The sequence below is a fragment of the Sinocyclocheilus grahami genome, unplaced genomic scaffold (assembly GCF_001515645.1).
Source record: "Sinocyclocheilus grahami isolate Dianchi unplaced genomic scaffold, SAMN03320097.WGS_v1.1 scaffold363.1, whole genome shotgun sequence".
Classification (NCBI taxonomy): Eukaryota; Metazoa; Chordata; class Actinopteri; order Cypriniformes; family Cyprinidae; genus Sinocyclocheilus; species Sinocyclocheilus grahami.
In genome coordinates, this window is record NW_015505542.1 from 846,704 (window position 1) to 862,868 (window position 16,165).

The 16,165-nt window shown below is 37.4% G+C and overlaps 2 protein-coding genes across 2 annotated transcripts; both read left to right on the top strand.

Annotated features, from left to right (window-relative positions):
- Window positions 1-6,219: 6,219 nt before the first annotated feature.
- Window positions 6,220-12,466, top strand: LOC107549139 (inositol polyphosphate multikinase-like). The gene is made up of 4 exons (XM_016230121.1): window positions 6,220-6,285; window positions 7,945-8,115; window positions 10,105-10,186; window positions 11,503-12,466. Exons 1-4 carry the CDS (start codon window positions 6,220-6,222, stop codon window positions 12,003-12,005), a joined length of 822 nt encoding a protein of 273 aa, XP_016085607.1. The 3' UTR covers window positions 12,006-12,466.
- LOC107549140 (inositol polyphosphate multikinase-like) lies at window positions 12,402-13,670 on the top strand. The gene is made up of 2 exons (XM_016230122.1): window positions 12,402-12,429; window positions 12,707-13,670. The coding sequence occupies exons 1-2, from the start codon at window positions 12,402-12,404 to the stop codon at window positions 13,207-13,209; spliced, it is 531 nt and encodes a 176-aa protein (XP_016085608.1). The 3' UTR covers window positions 13,210-13,670.
- Window positions 13,671-16,165: the final 2,495 nt, after the last annotated feature.

Sequence of the window (16,165 nt, forward strand, 5' to 3'; positions counted from 1 at the left end):
TACACATACAAGGAATTTAACTTGACGACAGGAGCTTCCAGTGTAGAAGAAAGTACAAACATAGTGCAGACATACATGATAGTGCAGACATACATAGGAATAACACAGTAGGGATGTAATATAAAACTAATATAACAAAAAAAAAAAACTTTAAATAATGTACTATATACAGAAATAGAAGTATAGGAAAAATTTAATTGTTTAGATAAATGTACAGATATGTTATTAGTGTGCAGATATGTTATTTACAAAGTGTGCAGTTTAATATAAATATGTCAGATAACTATGTTAGTTGTGATGGACGATGTATAATTATGAAAGATTAATTGTTCAGGCTGAATATAGCCTGCGGGAAAAAACTGTTCTTGTGCCTGGCTCTGTAGTGCCGACCAGAAGGCAACAGTTCGAAGTAGTGCTGGGCGGTATACCGGTTCATACCGAATACCGGTGTCTATTTTTGTTATGATATGAATTTTTAAAATACCGCAATACCGGTGCATGTCGTTAAAACAACGTTCGGAACGCGACACTGTTTGAAAGGGGTCCCTTTTCACTTTCGCACTGTGTTGAGGGAACAGCTATATGTGTTACTAAGCGTGAAAGTTCCGAAACTAAACACACACACGAGCACAACTTTAGGACTAGATTTTGCAACTTTTAGACCCTTTTAGCAGCTTTTTTCCATAGAATATTCATACTGACAAACCTAGTGACTTTTTTGGATAAACCTTAGCTATGGTTCAGTTGGAAGATTTCGCCAGTGCTGTCCTGCGAATGCGAGGTCTGACTTTCCCGGAGAAGTGTCACCTCTCTCGGCGTCTGTTCTGTACAGTGAGAGGCAGAGCCTCATCTCGTCAATAAATGAGTACAAAGCGTTTCCAAGCACCTGTCGCTTACCGATTGTTTGGAATTATAAATATGAGCGTAGAGTTTGGGCACCCCTGGTGTAGATGCATGTTGATTTTATCAGACGATGCCACGATTTTAAATGAGAGTTACTCCTGGTTAACATGTATTAAAAGGGGTCATGTTTAGTCACTATTTAGTGTGGTATTTTTTGACAATATTCACTCATCATGACAGTAAAATAGGGCATTCTAAGTCAATTAACTGCAGTATTTCCTCTCTCAATCAGTAGAAAATATGGTTAACACCCGGTCATGCATAAAAAAAATAATACCGTCATGTACCGTGAAAACGGTATAATTTAGAAAAATACCGTGATATACATTTTTGGTCATACCGACCAGCACTAGTTTGAAGAGAGAGTGGGCTGGGTGTGAGGGGTCCAAAGTGATTTTTTTAGCCCTTTTCCTCACTCTGGAGATGTAAAGATCTTGGAGGCTGGGCAAAGGGGCACCAATAATACTCTCAGCTGTCCTGACGGTCCGTTGTAGTCTCTTGATGTCTGATTTTGTAGCTGAACCAAACCAGACAGTTATGGATGAACACAGGACAGACTCGATGGCAAAGTAGAACTGTTTTAGCAGCTCCTGTGGCAGGTTGAATTTCCTCAGCTGGCGAAGGAAGTACAACCTCTGCTGGGCCTTTGCAATGGAGTCTATTGGCGCTTTTCCACTGCGTGGTACGACTCGGCTCGGTACGGCTCAGTACGGTACGGCACTGCACTGCTCGGTTTGCATTTCCACTGCAGTTTAGTATCGCTTTAGAATGGGTGGGATTATTCACATGTCGTTATAGTTGCGCCGCCTCTACTGCCTAAAAAACCTTTTCATTCCGCGTCGCCCCATCAAGCTCTCGCTGGATCCGCTCCTCTGCTATCAACAAGAGGAACGTCTGTTCTTCCGCAACAGGGGGAACAGCCACATTTTGGTTGTTAAAAAAAGGTGCGCTCGTTCAAAACAGTTGCATTTGATCCTTCGCTGGCTGTGCTGATTTAAATCTAGCGGTTCTATTGTGTTTGTGTCGCAAGTTCAGTGACGCAGGTAGTGACGATTTTCTCTGGCCAGTCCGTGTTCAGCAGAGTTTACACGTCACGTTTTGGTAACTGTACGGTATGCTTGGAACCCCAACCGAGGTGGTACTAAAAAAGTACCAGGTCCAAGGTACTGTACCCAGTGGAAAACCCCCAAAAAGTGAACCGTACCGAGCCGTACCGTGCCGTACCATGCAGTGGAAAAGTGCCATATGTGAGTATCCCACTTCAGGTCCTGAGAGATGGTGGTGCCCAGGAACCTGAATGACTCCACTGCAGTGCTGTTCATGATAGTGAGTGGGGGGAGTGCAGGGGGTTTTCTCTTGAAGTCCACAATCATCTCCACAGTTTTGAGCATGTTAAGTTCCAGGTTGTTAAGACTGCACCAGACAGCCAGCTCTTTAACCTCCTGTCTGTAAGCAGACTCCTCTCCGTCCTTGATGAGGCCGATGACTGTAGTGTCGTCTGCGAACTTCAGGAGTTTGACAGAGGGGTCCTTTGAAGTGCAGTCATTCGTGTAGAGAGTGAAGAGCAGTGGGGAGAGCACACATCCCTGGGGGGCGCCAGTGCTGATGGTGATAGTCCTGGATGTGAGTTTGCCCAGCCTCACTAGCTGCTGCCTGTCTGTCAGGAAGCTGGTGATCCATTGACAGATGGAGGTGGGCACGGAGAGCTGTGTGAGTTTGTCTGAGAAAAGGTCAGGCATGATGGTATTAAAGGCCGAACTAAAGTCCACAAATAGGATCCTTGTGTAATTTCCAGGTCTGTCGAGGTGCTGCAGGATGTAATGCAGTCCCATGTTGACTGCATCATCCACAGACCTGTTTGCTCTGTAGGCAAACTGAAGAGGATCCAGCAAGGGTCCAGTGATGTCCTTCAGATAGGCCAGGACCAGTCTCTCAAGTGACTTCATGACCACAGAGGTGAGAGCGACAGGCCTGTAGTTGTTAAGTCCAGTGATTTTGGGCTTTTTGGGGACCGGAAACCTTTTGCTGACAGATAAAAGATATGTAAAACATTACAGTATGTAGTTTTCAGCACATTAACGTAATGGCATCAAGACTATCACTCTCATTTTTACAATTTAGATAACATTTTTTCCATATAAATAACATTGATGACAAATCAGCAGAATTCGCAACAATCAGAATCAGAATCAGAAGAGCTTTATTATCAAGTATGTTTACACACACATGGAATTTGACTTGACGGCAGGAGCTTCCAGTGCAGAAGAAAGTACAGACATAGTGCAGACATACATAGGAATAACACACAGCACAGACTTTTAAACAGGCAGGTGAAACACCATATTATGGGAGTTGCCATGTGTCCAAAGTACATGCGCTTTGTGGGTGATGTGTTTGTTTAGTCTGTATATAGTCTATGTATTTTAAAGGAGTGTTCAGTTGATCAGTATTGGACTTTACACTGCCGTTTTCTGTCGGCTGTCTTGTGTTTGTGTGTGACCATCCCAGTAATGACACACCATAAATCACTGTGTCAGCCGACTCTGTCAGAAATAACTGACTGGTGATTGAGGCTTATCTGTTGACATACTGTAATTTGGCCTCTGAAACATCTCTAGCTTCAGTGTTCAGCGAGATTGAAGCATTCAGACAGTCAGATGAAATTATCACTGCTTTTTAATGATGCTTTAATGTTGGACTGAAGAGTAAAGTTTATTTTCTGAAGATGCAGTCAGACCTGTAGTTTACATTTTCACTGGCCCAACCTCAAAGGAATAATCAGAAATGTTTATATTAAGTTACTTTTTACATTTTTACATATATATTTTTACTTTAAAAAATATTATATAATTCAAAAGTTAGGGTCAATAAATTTTTTTAAAGATTATTTTAAACTAAATGAATACTTAATAATAGAAAAGTGACAGTAAAGACCTTAACAGTGTAATAAACAAACAAAAAATCTATTGCAAATAAATGTTGTTCTTTTGAATTTTCTATTCATCAAAGTATCCTGGCAAGTAAGTAAGTAAATAAATAAATAAATAGATAAATAAATACAAATCACAGTTTACATAAACTTTAGCAGTACAACTTTTTAAAAAAAATTCAGATCTATCATCACAGGAATTAATTAAATTGTAATATATATATATATATATATAAAAAAAACATTTACTTTAAATTGTAAAAATATTTCACTAAATTATTATTTTTACTGTATTTGTGAGACTTTAAAAACATTTAAAAAAAGATCTTACTGACTCTTTATCACTGTATTTACAGTATCTTACCGTGAGTCTGCCTTTGGAGTATCTAATGGCCAGGTATGTGTCATGATCTTGGTTTCTGACTTCCACAGAGCAGCCTCCCAATTCAGTAGACCGGCCGTCTTTCCCGTGGTCGTACGGCAGGGAGCCGTTATTCACCATCGCAGAAATATAGGGAAATGAGCGCTGGAGGACCAAAGATTATGAATTACATTTATTACATTGATTTTTGCCTAATTGCTGACACAAAAAAGCAATGTAAATTACTAAAAGATGGCACATTCCACCCTTATACAGCGGTTCATGAACCAGCTTGTGTAAAACAGAATGATCTAAATTCATAAAAGGTCACTGCATTCTACTAAAATCAAAACAATAAGCACTGTAAATATTTTTTATGAAATGCTTCATCAACAAGTAATGAATGATGAGAGGGTAACAAACAAAACAAAACATGGACCACATGATGTAGGCAAAACAAAGAAAGCATTGATTATTTGTAGTGCTTGGCAAAATTGTTGAAAGAAAAAAAAATAGTTGCTATATGCTGATAATTCAGAACATATAGCAAATAAAAAAAATGAAGGGATAGTTTGAATAAAAGACATTCTTCTCTAGTCAAAGGATTGTTTTTCAGTTTGACATCTGAATGCAAACCCCTGGCAAATAAGCATATCCAAACTATCCCTTTTACATCATTTGGGGATCAAGCCGATGACCAGAAGCAGAACAAACATGCCAAAAATCCAGTATTCCCATAAATACTAGCTCCATATAAATAACATTGATGACAAATCAGCAGAATTCGCAACAATCAGAATCAGAATCAGAAGAGCTTTATTATCAAGTATGTTTACACACACATGGAATTTGACTTGACGGCAGGAGCTTCCAGTGCAGAAGAAAGTACAGACATAGTGCAGACATACATAGGAATAACACAGTAGGGATGGAATATAACACTATGTAATTGTTTAAATAAATGTACAGATATGTTATAAGTGTGCAGATATGTTATTTACAAAGTGTGCAGTTTACAAGTGTACAAATTTTGGATTCTGTGTGTAAATATCTCAGTTGTGAGGGACGATGTATAATTATGAAAGTTTAATTGTTCAGGCTAAATATAGCCTGTGGGAAAAAAACTGTTCTTGTGCCTGGCTGTTCTGGTGATCGGTGCTCTGTAGTGCCGACCAGAAGGCAACAGTTCGAAGAGACAGTGGGCTGGGTGTCAGGGGTCCAGGGTGATTTTCTTAGCCCTTTTCCTCACTCTGGAGGTGTAAAGATCTTGATCTATCACCGACAATCCTCTCAGCAGTCCTGACTGTCCGTTGTAGTCTCTTGATGTCTGATTTGGTAGCTGAACCAAACAGCTACCAAATTGTTGTTTGTAAGCTGTTTGTAAGCAGACTCGTCACCAACCTTGATGAGGCCGATGACTGTAGTGTTGTCCGCAAACTTCAGGAGCTTGACAGAGGGGTCCTTTGAAGTACAATCATTCGTGTAGAGAGTGAAGAGCAGTGGGGAGAGTACACAACCCTGAGGGGCGCCAGTGCTGATGGTGATAGTCCTGGATGTGAGTTTGCCCAGCCTCACTAGCTGCTGCCTGTCTGTCAGGAAGCTGGTGATCCACTGACAGATGGAAGTCAACGCAACTGTTTTGAACGAGCGCACCTTTTTTTAACAACCAAAAAGTTTTGTTGTCTGTTGCGGAAGAACAGACGTTCCTTTCGTTGATAGCAGAGGGGCGGATCCAGCGAGAGCTTGATGGGGCGAAGCGGAATGAAAAAGTTATTTTTAGGAGTCGTGGTAGTAGAGGCGGTGCAACTATAACGACATGTGAATAATTCCGCCCACTCTAAAGCGGTACTGAACTGCAGTGGAAACGAAAACCGTGCCGAGCTGAACCGTGCCGTGCTATATTGAGCCGTGCTGAGTCATACCACACAGTGGAAAAGCGCCATTAAATTACTTCATGATCACAGACGCGAGAGTGACAGGTCTGTAATCATTAAGTCCAGTGATTTTGGGCTTTTTGGGGACCGAAATGTTGGTGGAGCGTTTGAAGCAGCAGGGAACTTCATACAGCTCTGGAGATCTGTTGAAGATCTGTGTGAAGATGGGGCCCAGTTGGTCAGCGCAGACTTTTAAACAGGCAGGTGAAACACTGTCTGGGCCTGAAGCTTTCTTAGATTTCTGCTTCCTGAAGACCCGGTTCACATCCTACACAGACCTTAAGCGCAGGTTGAATGGTGGGGGAGGGAGGGAGTTGCAGGGGGTGTAGGTGAATGTGTGAAGTGCAGATAAGGGCAGTAAATGATAAGAATGTCCTGGTAGGGATGCACATATCCTCACAGAAACTGATATATAAAGTTACAGTCTCTGTGAGCTCGTCCAGATCAGTGGCTGCAGATTCAAAACACTCCAAATCAGTGAGGCCGCTCTGCTTCATTAGTCCATCTTTTAACAGTCCTTAAAACAGGTTTAGCTGATTTCAGTTTCTGCCTGTAGGTCGGTATAAGATGAACCAAACAGTGATCAGAGCCTAAAGCTGCTCGTGGGACAGAGTGATATGCATCCTTTATTGCTGTGTAACAGTAATCCAATATATTGGTGTCTCTGGTGGGACATGTAATGTGCTGATTGTATTTTGGCAGTTCACGGGAGAGATTTGATTTGTTAACATCTTCAAGAATGATTAAAATAGAGTCTGGGTACCTTTGCTCCATTTCAGTTATTTGTTTGGCCAGCTGTTGCATCGCGGCGCTCACGCACACATCCGGAGGAATGTACACATTCGCCAAAATGAAAGAGGAAAACTCCCGCGGAGAGTAGAAAGGTTTACAGTTTATGAAGAGTGCCTCTAAGTTAGGACAGCACACCTTTTTTAGAGTTGTTACATCTGAACACATCAACTTTCGTTGATTTAGAAACACAATCCACCACCTCTCGTTTTCCCTTATACTAAAAAACCTTATACTCACTTCTTCTGTATGTGAAGCTGGATCATGAATGATTCGCGCGAACATAGCATTTATGTAGATCGGGGGTGCATTCTCTTCAAAAACAAACGTAATCCACTGCGTCTTCAGCTGCTCAGATGTCGGGAGTAAATGGCGACTGCTATGTTCATTATTACATCCAACAACAGAACACCTCAACCGCTTAGGAGTCATTCTTGTCTACATCTGCTCCGGCGGTGAAACAATGGCAGACTGATGACAGCTCACTCAGGGCGGGTCTAAGGTAAGACGGCAGTCCAGTCTGTGCTGAAACGCGACTGTCAATCAAACTATCGTGGGAGGGGCCTGTTTTATGACATCACACAGGCAGGCATCTGAGATCGGCTCGATTTAAGAAAGGGGTAAAGATTTTAGTAGATTAAAAAAAAACCACTGGGTGGATTTTTGTCATTATAGGATGGTTGTGTACACACACTGCCAACACACATTTCAGTTCAAACAACTTGTAAAAGTGCATGTAGCATCCAATGACCCCTTTAAGGAGTTTGTCTCCGGTAAAACTTATAGAAGAAGAATGACAAAACACAGAACAAACAAACAAAAACATCAGAAGAATTGCGGAGCTCAGCGTCGTGGCTGCCATTTACGGCGCCATCTTGTTGACTAAAGATCAATAGTGTACTTTACAGAAAACCAATTGTTTGCAAGGCTTAAAAATGTGGATAAAAATGTTCCAAAAAATGGCTGTAATTCTGTCATTTTAGTGTGAAAGTACTCTCAGAACTCTTCTTCTCTCCTATTTCTCAGAGCTGTATCTGAAACTAGAGGATGTGACGAGGAGGTTCTTACGGCCCTGCATCATGGATGTGAAGATCGGGAGGAGAAGTTACGACCCCTTTGCGTCAAAAGAAAAACGTGAAGAGCAGATTAGCAAGTATCCTCTGATGGAAGAGATCGGGTTCCTGTTATTGGGCATGAGGGTGAGACAGCGTGTGTGTGATTTATTAACTTTCCTTATTCTCATTATGCAGGATCTCCTATTTTTCTGCTGTTTTATCTCTGTATCCTCCTCTCGGTATCTGATTTTCTTATTACAAACTGTGAGGCTTCATAAACACAATATCAAGCTTCAGATCACCCGAGTGAGGGCTCTAAAGGTTCGGTGTCAGTGCTGCACAACAGAAATCCCCGTCTGCTGTCTAGTAAGGCTTGATCAATATTTAGAGCTTATCCGGACACTTGGTTAATTACCTCTGAGGAATACTGATAAGACATTTGATGATAAGATTGTGATGAAACCAGCGGTCAGTGCACACACTCCTCTGCTTTTGCTTTCTACACCTCATTGTGCTCCACTGGCTGTGAAGAAGGTCACATGAGAAGAGATAGATAAAATTAATTCAGTCATTGAGTTTAAAGATCGCCTGGTTCTGATGCATTTATCATGATACAAACAGTGACATTTTATGCTCATTCACTGAATTATAGATGACTGACTTTTTTGTTTGTTTTTTCTTTGTGGAAATCCCTATTAAAATGTGGCTAAAAAGTAAAATTGCAAAAATGGTACTCTTCCAAAATGCTTTCCAAAAACTGGTAATCATGAAATTAATTGAGATAATTTTATTGTATTGACACCCCTAATTTTTTAAATAAAAAAATTAATTTGCATATAATTTCTCAAAAATAAGAATTAAACTCTGCTTACTTGCCATTATATTTATTGTTAACTTTTAAGCTTTTAAAATCTTTTTCACTAAATGATATAAAGCTGAAGTGAAACAACACTAATATTAAATGAAAAACTTTAAAAAAATTAGGAAAAAAGAAGAAATGTTGCTTGCCAACTAAATGAAATAAGTTGAAGGTGAATTAAAAAAAACCAAAAAAAAATAATTCTAAATAAAAAAACGAATAAAAATAACAAAAACACATAACAAAATTACTAAAACCTAAACTAAAATAAAAATATAAAAATAAAATCTAATTCTAAATATGAATAAATACTATAATAATATGACAAATGATATTAAAATAACAATGTTCCTTGCAAAATACAAATTTGCTTGAAATTTGCTTTGACTGTACGGAAGATTTTCCTTGCCACTGTTGCTAATAATCTTTGTAAAACCACTTTTGAAAATATATTTATTCTTAAAGTAAATATAAAAAACGTCTGTGCCCTGTTAATCTGAAAACAACTATGATAAATATTATCAATGATAAATTACAGCTGAAAGGACATTTTGTCAATGATGTCACACTGGATAGCTCCGCTCCACACAGTTTTAATCAAACATGTTCTGATTGACTGTGCAGCATTTTTTTACAGTAAAGACAGACAAACCAACCCAGGAAACATTCCCGAATTTATAAGACAATCAAATTATTTGGATAAAGAAACTATGTTGCATTTTGCTATTGATGTTTTTTGCAGCCTTGTAAGTTCCACTAAGGTGTGATGCCTCCATCTCTTTTCCTCTGTTGTTTCCATCCCCCAGCCTCTCAGTAAATCATCTTCTCTCTCTGCTTTCTCTTCTTGTTTCTTTGCACCTAATTGGTTTCAGTGTCTCAAGGCTGGGAAATATTTGCCAGCTGCTGTCACCCTCTCCTTCCTCTCTCTCCTCTCTGTCTGTTGCTCTTGCTTTCCGTGTTATTTCAGCTTGTTTCATTTGTTTTGTAGTGTGGAAGGATCCATTCAGTGAGGTTCATCACATGCCAGTCTCTCCAGAGCTGTTCTAAACCTAGTGAGATGCCTATGTAGCCAGCATTTTAAGGCCTAGGCACAATCAAGATTGGACTGTTTTACCTAATATCTGTCTGTGTGGTGTATTTAGCTAAGGCTCATTTCTAGACTTCAAGGCAGGCCTGTTGTTTTGAATCAGTTTTCATGTTTCTTTCATGTTTCTCTTCATTGCAGTGTTTGTGATGGATCTCCTCTGATCTTCTTTCTCATCTTCTCACCTCAGGTGTACCAGATCAACTCAGACAGTTACATCACTCATGACCAGTTCTATGGACGCAGTCTCGGAAAGGACACTTTAAAATATGGTGTGACTCCAACTTTATTATTATTAGTTATTTTATGTTATGTGTATGGAATTATATTTCTTTCTTTCTTTCTTTCTTTCTTTCTTAAATTATAAAGCTAAAAAATGTTTTATTAGCTCCATATTAATTATTATTAATATTATTATTATTATTGTTGTTGTTGTTGTTATGTTTTTAATTGTGATTTCCAGGCTTTGAAACAAACAAACAACAACAACAACAACAACAATAATAATAATACTAATTATTATTATTATTATGCACAGGGATCTAACCATTTTATTTATTTATTTATTTATTCATTTATTTTAAATGTAATCATTATTTAAATTGTGATTTCCAGGCTTGGAAAGCAAGCAAATTATTATTATTATTATTATTATTATTATTATGTTTTTTAATTGTGATTTCCAGGCTTTGAAACAAACAAACAACAGCAGCAGCAGCAGCAGCAACAACAACAACAACAACAACAACAACAACAACAACAACAAATAATAATAACAATAATAATAATAATAATTATTATTATTATTATGCACAGGGCTCTAACCATTTTATTTATTTATTTTAAATGTAATGATTATTTAAATTGTGATTTCCAGGCTTGGAAAGCAAGCAAACAAACAAACAAACAAACAGCAACAATAAATAATAATAATAATAATAATAATAGTTGTTGTTGTTGTTGTTATTATTATATATTTTTAATAAGGGGAAGTCGTGGCCTAATGGTTAGAGAGTCAGTCTCATAACCCAAAGGTTGTGGGTTTGAGTCTCGTACCGGCAGGGATTGTAGGGGGGGGGAGGGAATGTACAGCACTCTCTTCCACCTTCAATACCACAACTGAGGTGCACAACAACAACAACAACAACAACAACAACAACAAATAATAACAATAATAATAATAATAATTATTATTATTATGCACAGGGCTCTAACCATTTTATTTATTTATTTTAAATGTAATGATTATTTAAATTGTGATTTCCAGGCTTGGAAAGCAAGCAAACAAACAGCAACAATAAATAATAATAATAATAATAATAGTTGTTGTTGTTGTTGTTGTTGTTATTATTATATATTTTTAATTTTTATAATTTTTAATTGTGGTTTCTAGACTTGGATAAATCAAGGAAAGAAAGAAAGAAAGAAAGAAAGAAAGAAAGAAAGAAAGAAAGAAAGAAAGAAAGAAAGAAAGAAAGAAAGAATTGGATAGATGTGAACTATGTTTATATTAATGCTAAAAATGAAGTTGCGGTTCACGTTGATCATGAAGCCACAAAAATGAATCTGTGAATTTGTATTCCCTTAGGCCTGAGCAGATTCTTCCACAATGGTCAAGAACTACAGAGGCATGCAGTTTCTCTGATTATCTCCAAAATCCGAAGCATTCTCCGCTGGTTTGAGATCCAGACTCAGCTGCATTTCTATGCCAGCTCTCTGCTGCTGGTGTATGAGGGCTCTCCTCACACAATCAATAAATCCAAACACAAGCCAGCGGATCCAGCAACAGAACATCAGCAGGGGGAGCCACAGAGCAAGGCTTTGAGCTTTCAGAGCAGTTTAACACACAGTCCTCCATACTGCCACGACATTCAGCATGAGAGAAACACCAACGGAAAACATGGAGGAAGTATAGAAGAGCAAGATGAGGAAATTGGAATGGGGGATAAGAAGCAGTTTGGACAGGAGGAGACAGTGAAGGTGAAGATGATCGATTTTGCTCATGTATTTCCCAGCGACAGTCCGGATGAGAGCTACATGTACGGACTCAGGAACCTTCTCTCAACTTTAGAACAAATACTGAAGGACTGACATCTGTCCATCTCTCTCTTCACTGGTCGGATCTTTCTGACTGTTGTTTTAAAGCCAGTGCAGATCATTTCACACACATACACAAACATTGCTGATGCCTTAATTTGGAAAATAGGTTTATTATATATTTATAGGGATATTTTTCTTAATCTTTTGAGATAAAAGAGTTCATTGTATTTTGAAAACACTTTCAGAACTTAAGACTCTGGATAAGAAAGGCTTGGCTGTCAACAACTAAAAATGTACTAAAAATATAGGTACTGTAGAACTCAGGGAAAAATAATTATGATATGATAAAGCAGTTCATCTGTGCTGTCAAAACACTTACAATGTGAGTTACTGATGTCTCATAATGACTCCACTTCTGATGCAACTATTGCTGTTTTTATTCTAAAAATGCACTTTGATTCCAAAGTAAATTATAGTTAGATTTATTTTTAACATTTATATTGACCTTATCACAGCCAAAAATATCCACATTAGTGTACCTTTTAAAAAAGTAATTTTTAATTTTATAATTTTTAATTGTGGTTTCTAGACTTGGATAAATCAAGGAAAGAAAGAAAGAAAGAAAGAAAGAAAGAAAGAAAGAAAGAATTGGATAGATGTGAACTATGTTTATATTAATGCTAAAAATGAAATTGCGGTTCACGTTGATCATGAAGCCACAAAAATGAATCTGTGAATTTGTATTCCCTTAGGCCTGAGCAGATTCTTCCACAATGGTCAAGAACTACAGAGGCATGCAGTTTCTCTGATTATCTCCAAAATCCGAAGCATTCTCCGCTGGTTTGAGATCCAGACTCAGCTGCATTTCTATGCCAGCTCTCTGCTGCTGGTGTATGAGGGCTCTCCTCACACAATCAATAAATCCAAACACAAGCCAGCGGATCCAGCAACAGAACATCAGCAGGGGGAGCCACAGAGCAAGGCTTTGAGCTTTCAGAGCAGTTTAACACACAGTCCTCCATACTGCCACGACATTCAGCATGAGAGAAACACCAACGGAAAACATGGAGGAAGTATAGAAGAGCAAGATGAGGAAATTGGAATGGGGGATAAGAAGCAGTTTGGACAGGAGGAGACAGTGAAGGTGAAGATGATCGATTTTGCTCATGTATTTCCCAGCGACAGTCCGGATGAGAGCTACATGTACGGACTCAGGAACCTTCTCTCAACTTTAGAACAAATACTGAAGGACTGACATCTGTCCATCTCTCTCTTCACTGGTCGGATCTTTCTGACTGTTGTTTTAAAGCCAGTGCAGATCATTTCACACACATACACAAACATTGCTGATGCCTTAATTTGGAAAATAGGTTTATTATATATTTATAGGGATATTTTTCTTAATCTTTTGAGATAAAAGAGTTCATTGTATTTTGAAAACACTTTCAGAATTTAAGACTCTGGATAAGAAAGGCTTGGCTGTCAACAACTAAAAATGTACTAAAAATATAGGTACTGTAGAACTCAGGGAAAAATAATTATGATATGATAAAGCAGTTCATCTGTGCTGTCAAAACACTTACAATGTGAGTTACTGATGTCTCATAATGACTCCACTTCTGATGCAACTATTGCTGTTTTTATTCTAAAAATGCACTTTGATTCCAAAGTAAATTATAGTTAGATTTATTTTTAACATTTATATTGACCTTATCACAGCCAAAAATATCCACATTAGTGTACCTTTTAAAAAAGTAATTTATTTTATTTGTATGAATATTTAAAATTAATTTTGGCTGATATAAATCTGTAAAAACAATGCATTTAAATTATATTAATTATATTATATTAAATTATATTAGTATATTTACTGAAAAACTTTAATGGTTTGAAAATAAGAAAAGTTCCCAAGAACATGCTCAATGTTTTTCAAATAAATGTAAAGTTATACAATGAATGCATTTTTTCTTTCTTTTTCTTTCTTTCTTTCTTTCTTTCTTTCTTTCTTTCTTTCTTTCTTTCTTTCTTTTACATCACTTACATTTGAAAAAAAATCACAACTCTTCATAAAAACATGTTACGAGAGAAAATACTTGATGTATTACATTTAATTGAACAAAACAGAATTAGCAATGAGCAGTCATTAAAGGAATAGTGCACCCAAAAATGAAAATTTGCTGAAACTTTACTCAACCTCAGGCCATAAAAGTGGCAGATGAGTTTGTTTCTTCATCAAAACAGATTTGGAGAAATGTAGCATTACATCACTTGCTAACCAATGGATCCTCTGCAGTGAATGGGTGCCGTCGGAATGAGAAAACCTCACAATAATCCACATGATTCCAGTTCATCACTTAAGGTCTTGTGAAGCCAAAAGCTGCATGTTTGTAATGAACAAATCCATCAAGACATTTTAAACTTCAAATAATTGCTTCCAGCTTAAATACCTACGAAGGTGCAGCTCCTGCACCTTTATGTATGACATTAAATATACAGAATTCATAACAATATGAAGTGTTAAAAATATCAGACTGATTTTATGCTGCTGACATTCTTTGTTGGTAAGATCCAACTAAGTAAATAGCATTTAAAAGCTACTTTTCACTTGACATTTTACCCCAAATGTCTCAAATCTCAGAACGTAATGTGTGTAAAAAGTAATGGACTAGAAATGTCTGTGAAGCATAAAATGCTTTAAAAGTTATACGAGCACTCCTGTGATAATATGGATAAATTTAGCTTTGCTGAAAGCTTCAAATTCTTCACTGAATTACAGTTCTCCCTAAAGCTTGCTTTGTGTTTTCATCTCTCTCATAAAAGTTTGTTATTATCCATGAACCATCTCTCACATGAGCAACAAAAAACACTTTCCCCAAACGGCTCTTATAATTAGAGACTGGACAAAACAGAAGGTTCTGTTTTTGAGATGTTCTGCGGTTTAATATAGATAAATCACAATGAGAACGCGAGATTGTTTATGTGCAAGCAAACAGGACAGAAAAACAATTACTTTAATTCTTTTCTGAAGCTTAAAGAATTAATTATTTATACTGATGTGCAAAAAAAAAAAAAAAGATTTATTTTTAATACTTGATCAAGCAAGCCAAGACGGAGACATCAGCAGCATAATAATCAAGTTGTTTAAAAATAGATTAAAACAGACAAATTAATGTAAATTCAATTTCATGTGGATAAAGCACACAGTTATTGCACCGCTGTCCTGCTGTGTTTCTTCATTTACACTTTTCTGAGTGTCATTCAATCCTCCTGCTCTTCTTTAAACTGCAGGGATTTTTCATTATTCCTAATTTGAATGTAATTTGAAATATAATTGGAACCTCAGAAGCAATTTCCCCATCAAACGCCCCCAGAAAAGCTCAGCTCTGAGGTGTCTATTAAAAAGGCTTAAAACAAAAATGGAATTTACCGGGTTAAGATCTTACTTTTTTTTAGCATTTGACAATGTTTTTATTTCTTTTTTCACTCGTCCTCAATTTCTGATCTCTTTGTATTTAAAGCACGTATGCATGTGTGAATCGGAAAACATTTCATATACTTTCTCACAGCTCTGAATTAATAAATCATATATGACATACATATTTGATACTTATATTTCTGGCTGTGTGATTTGTGCTCAATGTCTTATTGTGTGTGTGTATTTCCTCGCATGTTCATTTGGTGGAGCTGTGGCTCCTGTTTGGCCGCACTGATTGAAAGACTGGAAATGGAGAGAAACGCAGAACTCAGTCCATTGGCATCAGATCCGGGTAACAAAATTCAGTGGAAAACGAAAAAGCACTCCATGATATATGTAGCAGTGTATGTGATGTGCTTGTTATATTGCTTTCTATGTGTTGTTCTGAAAGAGCTCTTGATTATTTCGCTTTGGGATCCATGCTTTTTGTTTGAGATGAACTTGAGACAGAAAACACACTATTTTATTTGCACGGTTCTGTGCTGGACCCCTTTCTTCAGTATTGTGTGTTGGTATGTCCATTGATCATGCTGGAAGCGTTTAAATGTGATTTGTTGAAGTTAATCAATATATGGCGGGATCGGGAAGGAGGAAAAGAGAGAAACTAATTAAAACTGGAATTGATTATTTATTAAAATGACAAGCTTGATCTGATAGTGCTCAAACATGTGCATCCAAATCATTTATTTCATGAATCGAAGCAATACCATAATCATAATTCATTCTGATCTTTCGC